Source organism: Impatiens glandulifera, chromosome 7 (genome assembly GCF_907164915.1).
Source record: "Impatiens glandulifera chromosome 7, dImpGla2.1, whole genome shotgun sequence".
Classification (NCBI taxonomy): domain Eukaryota; kingdom Viridiplantae; phylum Streptophyta; class Magnoliopsida; order Ericales; family Balsaminaceae; genus Impatiens; species Impatiens glandulifera.
The window spans coordinates 7,437,351-7,454,511 of NC_061868.1; the positions used below are offsets into that span (position 1 = coordinate 7,437,351).

Here is a 17,161-nt window from a genome sequence, read left to right on the forward strand (position 1 = left end):
TTAAAAATGATCATATAGAATAATACACTTAATATACATTATAATTATACTCTATTACAGCCAACACAATTATAAAAATATAAAAATATATACTTTATATCCCTTTTTTTCTTTTTTTACTTTAAACTAAATAAAAATAACTTATACAATTATTAAATTAATATTTCATCTTTCTTTTTAGATTGTTTACACCATATAACTTATGTTTTTATTTTCTTAAAAATGATAATTTAAAAAAAAAATACACCATATTTTACTTAATAATAGTAACAACCTTATTAGAATAATAAGAGTGAAACAAATGTGACATCAAAAAAACAAATGTGATGTCAAAAAGTAGCGGTCACATGTAATGTCATTGTGAATCACAATCAGTTTCTCTCCGTAGCCATTTTCTCTCGTGTCACTATATATACTCTAACTAATAAATTCTTTCTTCATTACATCCACACAAACATTCCTCTTATATTTCTCTTTTAAGTTGTTCTTGAAATCATAACCATGTCCAAGTTGACGATCCCGATCCCAATCCCAAAAGATGATTATCATGTCATGAAGAACATGATATCTCAGAATGCGGTGACCATTGTGGGGATGCGTGATTGTTGCATGGTCCATGTTGTGGAGCATCTGATTCATGGTTTTGGAGCAAGACTAACAACATACAATATTGATGAAGAAGACAAAATGAATGCGCTTGATCAATTAGGACGAATTATCAATGGTGTCGGAGAAGATAAGGTTAGTTATAAGCAGCTTCCGTTAGTTTTTATTGGAGGGAGGCTTTTTGGAGGAGTGGATCGAGTAATTTCAAGTCATGTTAGGGCAGAGTTGATCCCTGCTTTAAAAGAAGTTGGAGCAATGTGGGTTTGATAAACTTCTTTGTGTTTATTATCACAACAAAAATAATATAACTAAAGAATTGTACTTGCTATAAGCCTATAATTAAAATGTATTTATTATAAGCTTAATGTTGTTTATTTGGTCTTTTTTAAAAATAAAAAAAAATTATGATAGATATATATATGATAGCAAAAACATAAATACATACTCAGTAATGTTTTTATTTTATTAATATTTATTTTTCAACCATCTTGCATTTTTCCATTTTTGCACTTTTTAACACTTTAAAGATGATTATTTTCATTTTTGTTTGTTAGAGATGAAATTAAAATTAATCTTTTGTGACAATTGTCTTAACACACTCTCATCTTTTTTTATGGTTTCTTGTGCTAAAAGTTTTTGTTTCCAAGTTAAAAATTATTTATATCAGTTAAAGTTTTTATTTTCTTATTTACTGTTTGAGAAAATGATTTTTTTTCAAGGTTTTTTTCTTTCTAAATCTTTGTTTGATAAATATATTTTTAAAAAAATAGTTTTTGAATTAAATTATCAAAATATCCTTATATTTTAATATTTTTCTCTCTTCTTTTTTTAAAGTTAATAAAAAGATAATTTTGATATTTAAATATATAAAATGAGTGATTAGATGTTAAAATGACAGATGAAATGATAATTAAATTTTATAATAAAAGTTTTTTTTAATAAAAAAAAAAACACACATCAAAACGAGCCCAGTCTCGCTAGTCCAACCATATAGTTTATAACATTACTCTATTATACCAATTTGAGAAAAACTAAAATAATTATATTTAGATTAATTATGAAAGTTACAAGTGTAACATTTAAAGACCATAATATAATGACATACTAAATCCTGAACCAAGTGAACTACATATAAGCACTAAACATGTATGCCAAAATAAATAAATAAAAAACAACAAAATCATTAATATATTGTAGTCAATAAACGATGAACCCTAATAAACCAACTAACCAAACTAATCGAACAAAACCAAACATACCCGAATCTTAATTACTTAAGCCTTATTTATATATTTTCTGTGTTTAATATGTGATATAAGGAAAAATATAAACATTTTCACCTTATTAATTAAATTGATGCATGATAAAATGTTAAATTTCGTTTTCTTATTTGATAATTTTATTATCACTGTTCTTTTAATTTATTATTACTGTGCATTATTGTATCATAACTATTTAATACTTAATTATAAAATTATAAATGTTAATAAGATTAATTCAATATATAAACATATATTATAATTTTATTTATTTATATTTATCCAATTAGTTTAAATATTATTAATGAATTGTACGCGTATAATTATAAAACAACAATAAATATAGTATAAAAATATATTATTATTTAATTAGATTTTTTTATTTTTTTATAATTATAATAATTAATAAAGACGTATAATTTTATTAATACTGAAATTGCCATATTTAAATATTAGTATACTTAATTATATTATAAATATATAGCAATATTAAAACAAATATAAAATTATATTTAATTATTATATGAAATGTCCGATGAAATAACAAGAATTTTGATTAATAGACCAAATTAAAGTCTCTAATTTGATTAACAAAAAATATATAGTCGGACTGAAAATAATAATAATGATAGTAGAGATTGTAGTACTTCCTAAATTTAAGTAATAATAATAATATTATATATGATAATATTATAAACAAAATTTATAATTAAAAACAATATTAATTCACTAGTAGAAAAAAGGTCTTCTGTAACGACTACTAGTAACGGCGCTTGAACACTCTTACTAATACTTTTTATCACTAACGGTTATAATAAATTGTTACTGTTATGATGTTCTCAGTAAAGTCTTATATAGTCGTTACTGTTAAGAATTTACAGTAACGGATATAATGATTCACCGTTACAGATAATATCGAATATAAAGATTCACCGTTACAGATAATAGTTAGTACCGTTACTGTTGTCCAACGACTATCAGTAACGTTTTTCGAAAGCCGTTACTGATATCCAATACATTCAGTAATGGTTTTACCTCGACTAGTACCGTTATTGTTGTCTAGTGACTATCAGTTGAGAAGTTTCTGTGACGAGCGTGTTTGTAACGAATGGTAACGGTTTTATTTGTCGTTACAGATACGTATCAGTAACGGGTTTTGATGTTTTTAGTAACGGTTTTCGCCCTTACTGATATAAGAAAAGTTTTGTAACCAAATGAAGTAGGTAGAATAGAGATTAATTTATATGATAATTTAAATATGAAATACTAGCTATCTAAAAAATTATATGGCTAAAACTTCACGTGGGAACATAACTTTGAATAGGATGGTTTTTGGTTGGACTGGTTAGTGGTTGATATAATTGTGGAACTAAAGAGTTACTTGATCATGGTGATTTAAGCATTGATATGTAAGAGCTTGATCATTGGATTTAGATATGCAACAAAGATTTGTTTTGAAGTTTTTCTCCACTTTTTTTATTCGACTTTTGTATAATGTGATTTGTGTGGCTGCATTCCTCGACAAAGATCCTTATAACTTAGTTACTATGGGGAGAGCCAAGCAAGCTGTTGCTATTGATGATTAGATTTGGCGTGAACAAGGGAGATTCATGTTTGTAGTGTTGTATTTGTGTGTTCGTTTGGTTTTTTTTCTAATAATTTTTTTGCTCAATTATTATATGAGGCTCGAACTTATTACCATTTTGTTAAATGAGACTCAAACTTCCAACATTGTCTTATGGGCTCCTACTTTTATTTTTTTAAGACAAATGGGACTTTCATGCAAAAAAAAAAAAAAAAAAAAGACTGACCTCCATCAAAATATTTGTGAGATGGCTTTAAATATTTGTAAATTAGAGTCCACATCATTATTTTTTACCACGTCATTTTTTTTATTAAGATAATAAAAGATATATTTACCACCTATCTCGACCTGAACCCGAAACGAAAAAACTCTCTAGCTTTCGCTTCTGAACCTTCCCTTATTCGATAGGGCGACCCTGAAAGGCCTCTAACGAAAGGTCTTCCACTCTCTTTTTCCCGGCAATGTCAGATCCGGAAGAGCTTCTTTTTCCTCACTTATATTCCACACGTACTAGTTATACCACTAGAACCAGATACACAAATGAATCCTCTTGTTTATATCTTCTTCAACTCATCCATACACCATCTTTGACGTTGTCATCCTCCTTTTTTCTTTTTCTTTTTTTATGTAGGCTTGGACTAATAATATATATAATAGACATCAAGGATTTCAGTCACAACACTCAAGTTTGAGGGAAAAAAGACAAAGAGAACAAGACGAAGACAAGCGTTAAGAAGAAAATTTTAGTTTTTTCTTGAACTACTTTCACTTCTCTTTCTAGATAGTTCTTAAAGGTTTATGTAATCTTTCTGATTATAAACCTTATTTTGTGTGAACTTTGTATTATCCATTATAAATGATATTATAGTGGATGGTTTAAGCGGCCTAAGGGTCACGTGATTTTTTACTCTTGTTAAAGAGTTTTTCACGCTAAAGTTGATGTCTCTTTTATTTTCATTGTCTACTTGGTTGAATGAAGTTTGATAGCTTTTAAACATGACACTAAAACCAAAAAGGAATATGTTCCGCATTAGGTTCTTTTTATCAACAAGTGGTATTAGAGCAGGTTGTACTCCTTGTGTTGTTTATAATAATGGAGAGCAATACGAGTAGAATGATTACTCTTAATGGCTCTAACTATCATGTGTCAAAAGAAAGATAAAAGATCTTCTTTACGTCAAAGATTATTATTTACCTGTGTTTGCTAATGCAAAGCCAGAAGATAAAATCAATAAGCAATGGACCTTTAGTCATAGTCAGATGTGCGACTACATTAAGGAATGGGTGGAGATAATGTTCACAACCATGTCAGTGAAGAGATACAGGCGAAGGGTCTACGAAGAAAACTTGAAGAGTTATAAGCTCGGAAGACTGGTAACAAGAAATTGTTTATGATCAAACATATTATGGGCTTGAAGTACCAAGATGGAAACACCATGTCCGATCACTTGAATACATTTCAGGGGATTATTAATCAACTAGATAGAATGAGTATCAAGTTCGATGATGAAGTGTAAGGGTTATAGATTCTTGGTACACTGCCAGAGTCATGGGAGACGTTCAAAACATCATTGTCTAACTTAGCCGCAAATGGTATTTCTACTATGGAGGTGATGAAGAGTAGTGTCCTCAATGAAGAAATGAGAAGAAAATCTCAAGGTTCTTATTCACATTCTGATGTCTTACTTACTGAAAAAAGAGGGAGGACTAAGAGTAGAGGTCGAATGAGAGGTGTAGAAGCAAAAGCAAAACTGATAACAATTCTAATACTAAGTGTTATTATTGTGGCAAAATTGGGCACAACAAGAAATTTTGCCGAACGTTCCTACAAAAGAAAAAAAATACAAATGATAAAGAAAGGAAATTCGATGACGTTGACAAACATGAGAAAGTCAATGTTACCACTGATGATTTGTTTAGTTTGTTTGACGATGATGTTAATCTCGTTTGCCATGAGACTAGCTAGGTGATTGATAGTGGTGCTTCAATACATGCTACATCGTGAAGGGATTTCTTCACATCCTACACATCCTTTTGATGAGTATGTCAATAGGTTTCTCTCGCATTGAGACGCAAAGAAGAATCGTCCGTACTTCAAATGGGGACCATTAACGTTACATATAACCAACATTAAGTTAGTTATTATAGTTAGGTCATTAGTATCGTCACTTTATATTAATGACAAATACATTCATAAGCCATAAACTTAATTTCACATTATTTTGGCTTATATTAAATATGATATTTGCACATAGTGACCCTATAAATTCCAACAAAGAGTTCAACAAGAAGGCTTCCAAAATTGAGTTTGGTTTACATCAGACATCGTAAAAGCTTTCGAAATTGGTCAAATGTAATTTTTTTTCATAATTGCTATGTTGTTTGCTTATAGGTGATTCATTTGTTGTATAAAAGTTAGATTTGTATTCTCCTTTGCATTACCTGATTTAAGTAGCAAAAAGGACTTCCGTTTTTAGTGAATGGAAATTCAAGGCTGACTGCAGTTATCAAGCAGGACATTATTGAATTAAACTGACTGTTGTTGATCTTCAGCTATACTCTAACTCTCGGAATGAGAATGTTTCTAGTTATACGAGCAGTCATTCAACAACTGTTGTTTATGATCTGAAGAACCGCGCTTGATGAGCACAACAAAAGAGTTCAAAGAAGTTCTTAACATGAGTAGGGGCGGAGCCAAGATTTGAAACTTACCCGGGCTAATTTATTAACAAAAAAAATCTACCCGAGCTTGTTTTATAATAATATAAAACAAACAATCAATAACGACGGTAAATTAATGTTGTTATTGATAAATGCATACATAATATCTGGGGCTACCCGGGCTGTAGCCTGGGCCGGCTTGTACTTGGCTCCGCCTCTGAACAGAGGTAATGCATATTTAATTTCATTATTAGAGTTAAAACTTGAATTTTGTTACATCTTTGGCAAACATAAAGAATGCATGATGAACATAAAGTTGGTAACAAAACAGATGATTAGTTTGTATATATTGATTGTTGAGCTTTAACTTATGCAGAATTTGAAGGTTCATGGAAACAGGAGACAGTTATTTTCTTCTACAGCCTCTAAGGATTCTGAAACTTTGGACGTGAACGTCCATTAGCAGCTAGTGCCTCTGCAGGTCCTCCTCCACCATGGGCTAATGGACCAACATCTTCAGCAGAGTTGTTTCCTAGGTAAAAAATAAATGACTGTCAAGAACTTATCTTCTTGGGGTTCCGATGTCTCCGGTGTATGAACTGTGGAACAAGAGGATTCTTGGGGTGCCATTGTCTCCGGTAGTCTGAATGTGTGTCCGCTAGCAACGAGGAAGAACATCTAGGTTTTAAATTTACTTTTTATTATTATTATAAACAAAAATATGTGGCAAATAATAATTAAGTGGCACTGTAATTTTTAAAAAAAAATTAAGCCATCTCAATAGTGTTTTTCACGGACAAGTTAAAAGTTTGAGCCTTATTTATTAAAATAGTTACAACTTCTAACCTCATATAGCCAATAAGTTTTGGTTGATTTGGTTGTGAAGATGGTATCCTTTTGTTACACCACATCAATTTTGAGAACATACTTTTTTTTTATAAAGTCGAGATATTGTCGGTCCAATCATTAATGAAAAAATATTCATTAACAAAAACAAATGTTTGGCCTAGGTAAAGGTCAGTTAATAGCCAACTAGGGACTTGAAAAAGAATAAAAGAAAAAATGCTTTAACAAAATTTGAATAAATTATGTTATTTTTATTATTGAAAATATAAAATTACTATATTTCTAAAATATAACATAGAATATATACCTAAAAAAATAAAAAATAAAAACAAATTTATTTTTTTAGTGACATTATTCCAAAATGCATCTTTGTGGACCTTGCTAGAGCCTCATTCGATTTGTTGAAGATTTTTTCATTGATCATTTGTTTCTTAATTTTTTTTTTAAAATCTATCTACAATTTTCCCATCTATAATTTTATAAATTTTGTTAAGAATACAAGAAAAATATTATATCTCATAGTTAGTTACAACTTTATATAACATATGTATATATACTATATATATATATATATATATATATATATATATATATATATATATATATAAGTATACAATTTTATAGGGTATAATGAAATCCATGAATATACAAATGATCAAACACTGTAGTCTGTATAAAACATTGTTTTAGTTTTTAAAGGTAATTTTTTTCAGGTCACCAAAACTTTCAGGTCGCCCAAACTCTAATAAATCAGAATCCGTGTCTATTGTTTTTAAAAAATATTGAGATTTCTTCCTATTTTGTATTTGATTCTCCTATATGAATATAAAGAAATTATACAACAAAGATTAAAATGAAATCCTGATTAAAAGAAATTTTACAAAAATATTATTTATAGCATTCATAATATAATAGTATTCGAGTTTTCTAAACAAGAAAATTATATGATGATAGTAAAAATGGAATTTTCTACTGAAATAGATTGACAATCACTATTTTTTTATTTTTGAAAATAATAATAATAATAATTGTAATTTTAAAGTTGACCAAATGACAGTAATAATAATAGTACGGGTATTTGCATGTTCCATCAGGTGGATATGGTAAGAAAGGATATACATGTATGCAGGTCGTTTCGAAAATTTGGAGTGTAAATTTAAATTTTTTTTTCCTCTGAACTAGTAAAAAAAAATTATAATTTTAATAATATAAATAAAATATAAATAATTAATATATTATAATAAAGAGACTAAAAAAAGATAAAAAAAAGTTATTTTTATAATATATATTTAATATTAAAGGAAAAAAAAGGAAAAAATAATATTAATAATATAATATTATTAAATATTAAAAAATAGGACCATATGAAAGTGGGGCCTATGCAATTTGTCACGGCCTCAGTCTTCTCACTGACGATCTGTGCGGCACTAGTTACGATCTTCGCAAGAACGAGTAACTAGTCAGTCTTACTCGACGCAACACTCGGCGTTTAATAGAATTGACACAAGAATTGTAGAGAGAGTAACTCTTACAAAGAATAGTATAATATTACTCGAATACTTGGTGATTTATAATGTAATACTTCACAGATATTTATAGGACTAATTCTAGCCGTTACATTGATTGTGCACCAATTTAGGGATTCCTTATAATTATCAATCAAGGACATTCCTAATTAAGGACATTCCTTTTATATGTCAATTAGTGATGCACTAATCAAGGAATTCCTTTTAACTCTCAATTAGGTGCGCTAATCAAGGACCTTCCTTCCAGCTTCCTTCCAGTCTAGAATCTTCCTTGGGTTGGGCTTAAGAGGGCTCAAGCCTCCTCCTCTTCTTGGGCCGGGAGGATTGGGCCGTGACATTCTCCTTAAGCCTCCTCTTCCTAGGCCAGGAAGATTGGGCTGTGACATTCTCCCCCACTCAATCTGGCGACGTCCTCGTCGCTTCCTCTTTGTAGGCTTGGATGATGTCTCCACATGAGATAAAAGTTTTGAGCGACGTGCTGACTTTCTAACCCGTTTCTTCTTTAAGAAAGGGCCTTCGTATTGTCTCACGAGCCCCTTATGAATTTTGGAAAATTGTCTCTCTTGATGGAAGAGAAGTTTTACTATCACTCGGTTTCCTCCGAACTCCAAGTGTCTTCTCTTCATTTCCTCCCATATCTTTTTTCTTTTGGCGGTCTTGGCTATTTCGCACTTCTCTTTCTTGAATGGAAACTCCTCTGGTTTCCTCTTCAATTCCTCTAATTTGGGAGGTTTAATGCGATAAAGAACCGTCGCCGATGGTTTAGTACATTTGACTAACTCTTCTCTGTGATCCACCTCTCTCTTGTGGTGGGATTTCTCTGATAATCCAGTGGGAATTACATCATGACCTTTCTCTAGGATAGTTGTAACTTCTGTATGTATCTTCTCTTTAGACACAGTTTTCTCATCTTCTTTCATAGTGACAAAAGATGATGGGTAGGTGTCCTCCGCACCTTTTGAGAGTTGAATTGCAGATAGGTGCCTAGTTTCTCTCTTGCCCTCTCTTGTTAAAGGTATTGTGCGAGTATTACCTTGCTCTAGAATGTACATCATATTGGCAGAAGGGAGTAGGATGGCATTTACCTTGTCTAGGAACTCTATGCCGAGAACCATTTTGTAGTCATCCATGTCGATAATAGAGAAATCCAGAAGGCCGGTCCACTCCCCCAAGTTGATCTTTACATTACGAGCAACTCCATAAGTCGCACTTGGTGCCGAGTTGACTGCTTTAAGCCACCCTTTCTCTTTAGTGTACTTAATCCCCTGTCTTCTCACCTCCTTTACCACTAGAAAATTGTTGTTGGCTCCCGTATCCAACAAAGCTTTAACCATGTGGTTTCTTACTCTAGTTTCCACAAATAGTCGTCCTTTCTTCGCGGACTTTGACTTATCAAACTTTGCTGTAACGACACTAAGTATGTTTAACGACCACAATCGAGCTTCATCGTGAAGGCGTTCTTGCTCCTCCTTCAATGCTGATAGTTTGTTCTTCATTGGGCACTCTCTTGCTTTGTGCGGCCCTTCACAAAAGAAACACTTTATCCGGGGTTTCTCTCCACGTTTCTTGTCCCGATCTCCTTTACCGTTGGATTTGATAAACTTAATTGGGTCTTCATTGTTATGGAGATGGTCTCCACCATTTTCCCCATTGTCATTCCTCTCATAGGTCGACTTAGGTTTCTCTTGCATTCTCATCTCGACAAGAGATTCAGCCACGGCAATTGCGGAGCTTAGATCTTGGACACTACGTCGTTCCAATTCCAACTTCGCCCACATTTGTAGACCATCAGTGAATGCAAACAAGGCTTCGTCGTCTGAGTAGTTAGGGATCTCAAGGAGAGTAGCGATGAAATCCTTGACATACTCCTTGATACTCCCTCTTTGTGAGAGCTGCCGCAACTTGGCCCTTGCTTCTCGAATAGCGTTTTCAGGATAAAACTGTTTCTTGAGTTCCTCCTTGAATTCACCACAGGTATTGATAGAACACGTACATTTTTCAATATCGCTACTCCTTCGCCTCCACTACAGCATCGCGGTGTCTTCCAGGTATGTCGTGGAAGTATCTATCTTTCTCGCCTCTTCTACTAGGCCGAGTGCTTTGAAATATTGATCCAGACTCCATAGGAAGTTGTCGATCTCTTTCGCATTCCTCTCGCCTAAATACGCTTTAGGCCTTGGAACGTCTATCCTTATCGGATTGGGGACTCCTACAGGCGCGCGTCCGCACTCTTGCGCCACCGCCTTCTTGAGTAACGCCACATCCTCTTCGGTAGCTTGTAACTTAGAAGTCATTACCTCGAGTTTCTCCGTCAAGGTACTGATTTCACCAAGGAGGGTCTGCTCCACGATCTGAGCTTGCTCTTGACATTTGGACAAGCCTTCATTTAGGGCACCTTGCATTCCTCCTCGGAGCTCGTCTCTCTCCTTCTCAAGCTCGGCAATGCGTTCCTCTAGGTCCCCGGCATTATCTTGTCCGTACGCCACAGTGAGTTCTACCTTCTCCAACCTGGCGATAATGTCAACGATAGCGTCTCTTGATCTTTCTCTTTCTTTGGTAGGTTTGGTTCCTCCCGCCTGAACTTTGCGAGAGTTCTACCCTCATCTCCGGTCTTGTGGGGAAGATTCTCTACTTCGTCCACGACCTTTGAATTTTCTTCCGATCTCCTCGTCATTTCAGCTCTGATACTAATTGTCACGGGCTCAGTTTTTTCACTGACAATCCGTGCGGCACTAGTTACGATCTTCGCAAGAACGAGTAACTAGTCAACCTTACTCGACGCAACACTCGACGTTTAATAGAATTGACACAAGAATTCTAGAGAGAGTAACTCTTACAAAGAATAGTATTATATTACTCGAATACTTGGTGATTTACAATGTAATACTTTACAGGTATTTATAGGACTAATTCTAGCCGTTACATTGATTGTGCACTAATTTAGGGATTCCTTATAATTATCAATCAAGGACATTCCTAATTAAGGACATTCCTTTTATATGTCAATTAGTGATGCACTAATCAAGGAATTCCTTTTAACTCTCAATTATGTGCGCTAATCAAGGACCTTCCTTCCAGCTTCCTTCTAGTCTAGAATCTTCCTTGGGTTGGGCTTAAGAGGGCTCAAGCCTCCTCCTCTTTTTGGGCCGGGAGGATTGGGCCGTGACATTCTCCTTAAGCCTCCTCTTCCTGGGTCAGGAAAATTAGGCTGTGACAAACTGCATTGGTTGCCTTACCCAAGGAAAAAACTCTCCGTTTTTTTTCTGTTTTTTTTTCTTCTGGTTGGGGGGTTTAAATGAACAATATACTGTTTAAGTAAAATAAAAATATTGAGCAAATGAAGGTTAAACATAATATCATTTTCATTTATTCTACTTGTTTCCCTTAAAGAGAATATATATCAACACTAAATATTGTACATGGTTTTGTAAAAATGTAATTTACCTCTTTATTTGTATCTTAAACTTAACGTAATTGTACAATATGAAACATAACTTAGATCAATTTTCATTTAAAAGAATATAAAAGCATTCATTTAATAATATATTTATAGCAACAATAGTTCAAATTAATTAAATTATTGAACCTAAATCAATATATAAAAATAAAAATGTAAAGCTTATCAATCATATTTTAAAAGGATAATAGTTTAATTCTAATATTTAGTTTCAATAACTATAGTATGGTTTAGAAAACTAAATGAACTCAGAGACTCAAATAACACACCCAAGTTAGAATCAATTGTGCTCTAAACTCCTAAATTGACATTAATGATACTAAATTGACACAATAATCCATCAAAATTTATTTTTTTTAATTTATAATTTCAGCTTGTTCAAGTAATTTATATAATCAAATTATAGGTTCAAATGTTAATTAAAAAGTAATAATAATCAAAACAATAACAATAAAATCAAATTGTCATGTAAGACTAAAATTAAATAAAATCTTGTATGGTGTATCATTTTATGACTAATTCAAGGTTCATAATAAAATAAAAATAATGGCATTTACAATAAATATAAATAACAATTACTTAGTGAGTTTTGATTATATTTCAAGAGATGAGAGCTATAATAATGTCTCAAATTCTACTTAATTTTGAAGTGATAACTATTTTGAACTATGATAATAATATGTCAAAATTTTGACTCTTAATTGAAATAAGACATGGTGCAAAAATATAGTTGAAATAATAAATAAAAGTGTGAATGCTATGTAGAGATAAAGATAATAAGTAATGTTGTAAATAAATTAAAAATATTATTTTTTAGATTTTGTTTCTAGAATATAAAATATATAATAATAAATTTTCAATCAAGAAAAATAAAATTACTACTTTGTTCAAAATTACATTTACTCATTAAAATCTAATTATTTTATTGTCTTATTTGAAACAAAAGCTCAAATTTTATTTTTAGGAAACAAATCCAAATATAAAGTTTTGTTGATGCTAAGTACCCACAATTAAAAGAGAATATTCAAATATAAATTTACTATTTTATTTTGTCGGAAAATCTAAATATCCAAATGCGACAAAGTGAGTATGCAATGTCGGCGCCAAGTTCTATTTATCATCATCATTCACCGTCATGACAAATGACACTCTCCACAAGTGACTTGAGATAATATTCCATTGAGAATGCCGAGTTTTATATTTTGTTCGGGAAAAACGGTTAAAATCATTTCATTAAAATTCCAAAAGTGAGAGGGTCAAGGATCAAAGCTAGACAAACCTTAGCTATGATTAAAATTTGATAATCAAACGACCCTAAGAAAGTGATTAGTAAAAATCAAACATAAAACAAAGATTACAAACAAATATTATAAACTATATTAAATCTTAATTATCCCAATTAGGATTTTTATTTCCATACCAACCTGTTGTATCAACATATTGTCTTCCTCTTCCCCTTCCTCTTGCAATGAAAGAGGGTGAACTAAAGAGATTGATGAATACTGCATATTCTAATTTTGATTTCTTTCTTTATATGAACCTGTTCTGATTTGATAGAAAAAATTATTTTCCAGGATTCTCGGGCTCTTCACCTTGTTGTTTTCAATTTGAATTTTTATATCAGTCTTAGGATTCTTGTATTTGCTTTCTTCAGATTCATCTATGGTATTCTCTGCAACATCCTTGATAACATTTACTTCAGCTTGATTATTTTAAGTATTCTCATCTCTAGTTTCCTGTATTACAGTTTGACTTATTTGAGAATCAACTTCATTCATCTTCTTCATTCTCTGTTTCATTGTTATCTTTATTCTCTTCTTCAACAGAAACCCCCTTAATACATTTTCTTCAATTTTATTGCTTTCTTCATTTTCAGAGTCCTCCTTGGTTTCTGTTTCTTTCTCTTCCTCCATATTTTCTCTTTGCTTTTAGACTCCCTTGTTTCTTTTTCCTGTTTTTTTCTTGTCCTTTCAGTATCTTCTACTCATCTTCCATAGTTTGAGCACATTTCGTGCTGGCATGTTGGAAAGTATTGCAAAATGCACACCTGTCTAGTCTCCACTCATAAGTGATTACCATGATATTAGATTTTCTTTTCTTGTCGACCACTGTCATATTTTTCGGCAATGTGCTACGAGGATTCACCTCTATGCTAATTCTAGGAAAGGATAAATGCTCTCCTCCTTCTGTTATTGGGTCCATGTATAATGGCTTTCCAAATAACCCTACAAAATGACTAATGGCTTCAGCTTTGTACATGTGTGTAGGGATATTCCAAAGCTTGAACCATATCTATGTTGTCTCCTTAGGCATGGTCTTCAACTTTCTTTCCGATGCTCTCCACTTTTGTTTTAACATCCATCAAGAAGATTTTTCCTTTGTAGGCATGGTCTTCAGCTTTCTTTCTTGTATTTTTATTCCATACCTCATTTACTTTCTAGGTAGAGTTTCTCTTGATAGTATAGGTCTTAGATTTAGGGGCCTTCATCATCTCTCTCATTATAGCCATTGACCAATTTACTATCTCTTCATATTTTTCTTTCTTCAGCAAATTCCAGTCCTGAAGATAATGAATATTGAGTTGAATTGTTATATGTCGGACTTTCTCCTTATTAAGAACAATCTCTCCTTTTTTAGAATGCATTAGGATCTTGGTGATTTGGGTTTTGAGGCCAAACAGATTGGCTCTTTCATTGTAACCAACCTTCCAGACTCCTTCATTCTTTCCTTGCTTTTCTACATTATTTCTTCAGAAACCTTCTTCCTCTTCTTTTCTACAATATTTTCTTTAAAATTTTCCATAACATTTGATTTTCCTTTTCTTTTGTCATGTTTTTCTTAATTGGCTTCTTCAAAAATCTTCTTGAGACCTGCCATAACAAACTCTTTGACTTCCTTTTCTTTTGTTTTTCCCCATTGTTGAAGAACAAAATAAGATAATAAAGTAGAATAAATGTAGAAATAGGGAAATTTCAGAAACCTTAAGGATTTAGCGACAAAATCGTTTCAAAAGGTAACCTCCGAGAACACCAATGATTAGACAAAACACCAACGCTCGCAGTCAGGAAATAAGCATCCAGAAAATCTACCAACAAAATTCTGAGAGATTTAGGGTTATCGGTACTTACTTCGTGAACCGTGTCGTTCGTGACAATCGTACCGTCGATTGTGTTGTGCCAACCGTGTTAATCGTGTTGTCGATTTTGCTATTCCAACCGTGCCGATCGTGCTGATCATGTTTCAATAGACGAACAATGTTTCTTGCTTTTCTAGTGATGCGATTGAGTTTCTGTTTTGTTATTATTGCTGAGTAGAATGATGTGCACATTCTTGGAGAAGAATTTCAAGAATTCGTCGTCGGAAAATTTTGCCAGAAAATCACCGGAAATCTCAAGAGCTATTCTCCCTTATTGTATTTATTGTTATATATTGAGTTGTTAATTTTAACATGATGCCGGGTTGTATATTATAAAATATGTGAGAAGTTGAGTTGTTTCATAAAGTGAAAATAAGGTTTTCGAGAGAATAGAGGTCGACTGTGATTGGTGGGTAAATATGGAATGAGATTATTTTTGATTAATCGAAGTGAAAGTAAGGTAAAGAAATAGGTCGATTGGGAAAAAAATTGCTATTGGTGGTTAAATATGTGATAAATTAGTTGCTTGACCGAAATGAAAGTTAAAGTCACGAGATAAGAAGTCCGATCGATTTGAATCGGTAGATAAATGTGGAATAAGATGGTTGGTCTATTTAAGTGCTTTAAGATCACGAGATGAGAGGTTGATTGAGCATTGATGGGCTAAAGTGAGGGTAAAAAAAAAGTGACAATGTTTGAGATTTTTTTTTTTTGAACAAAGTGAAAGTTTAAGGTCACGAGATGAGAGGTTCATTGGGAAAAATATGTGAGAAAATGAATTGTTTTACCAGAGTGAATAAAATGTAGAATTAGAATGTTTTATTTTTATTATAATATATTTTTCGTGATTTATTAAGAATTTTAAACATTGATATACATGTTCTTATAATTTTTTTTTAAAATTTATTTTGTTTATATTTTTATCCTTTTTCTAGTTTAACTAAAATTGTGTCACTAATGAAAAATCTCAATTACAAAAAAGACAAAAACATAAATACATACTTAAATTATCAAAAACAAGCATTAAAAGTTGAATAAAAACATCTCCAGTTAATTTGAAGTCAAGATTATCAATGACAATTAAATCTACTTGAAGTTGATAGTATTTAATTTTGTGCATCTGGTGTATTAACATGCATAATTATTCTTCCCATTATAATTATCAGCTTAATGCAAATTGTAAGTTTAAAAATCTTTATTATATTAGTATTTTTTTTTTTCTTTTTAGGACCTCAAAGATTTTTTTTTTTTTATTTTGTTCGTTAAAGACAAAATGAACAAGTTTTTTTACAATTGTCATAACATACATTTCTCTTACTACATGTTTCATGATTTCTTGTGATAAAAGATATTACTTTTTTTAAAATAGTTGTAGATATTTTTTGTGGGCCATAGACATATAAAAAATTATTTTCTATCAGTTAAAGTTTTACTATCACATCTAATCTTAGTCTTTCTAGTGCGACCAAATAGCTTAAAACATCTCTTTGATACCAATTTGAGAGAAACTAGCTAGCTAAAAGGAAAGCAAGAAAAAGAAAAAAAAAAAACTTAAAATTGAAGAACCACCAAAAGAATTGTATTTTGATTTATTATGAAAATTACACTACGAGAGTTTAAAATTTATAAATAGAACAAAGCCAGAACAACATTTGTTTTAGGTATATTATCATTTCCTCATACGAACAAGCAAATTAAATATAATAATCAAACATATTAAAATAAAAAAGCCAACAAAATCAAAAATCTATTAAAGTTAAGAAACACCAAACCAAAATGAATCCTAAGAAACCAACAATCCAAGCCAATCGAACAAAATCAAAAGTATCCATGATCTTTCCTAAGCTCTATTAATTTATTTATTTTGTGTGTTTAATATATGATATAATAAACAAATATTACATTTTCATCCTTTTATTTAGTTACATTAAATATTATTAATTAATTATATAAAATAAAATATATAACATTAATAACTATAATATATAAATACATTATTTATTAGATTTGGTATTTTGTATAGTTATAATAATAATTACTAAATCTATTTAATTTAATTAATAATAATATTTTATTTAATTATTT

The 17,161-nt window shown here is 31.2% G+C and overlaps 1 protein-coding gene across 1 annotated transcript; it reads left to right on the forward strand.

Annotated features, from left to right (window-relative positions):
* Nucleotides 1–501: 501 nt before the first annotated feature.
* On the forward strand, nucleotides 502–873 carry LOC124946260 (glutaredoxin-C9-like). The gene has a single exon (XM_047486825.1). It carries the CDS (start codon nucleotides 502–504, stop codon nucleotides 871–873), a length of 372 nt encoding a protein of 123 aa, XP_047342781.1.
* Nucleotides 874–17,161: the final 16,288 nt, after the last annotated feature.

Bases quoted from the DNA above. Each gene is read 5' to 3' on its own strand.
- LOC124946260 (XM_047486825.1), top strand. From the start codon at position 502: ATGTCCAAGTTGACGATCCCGATCCCAATCCCAAAAGATGATTATCAT.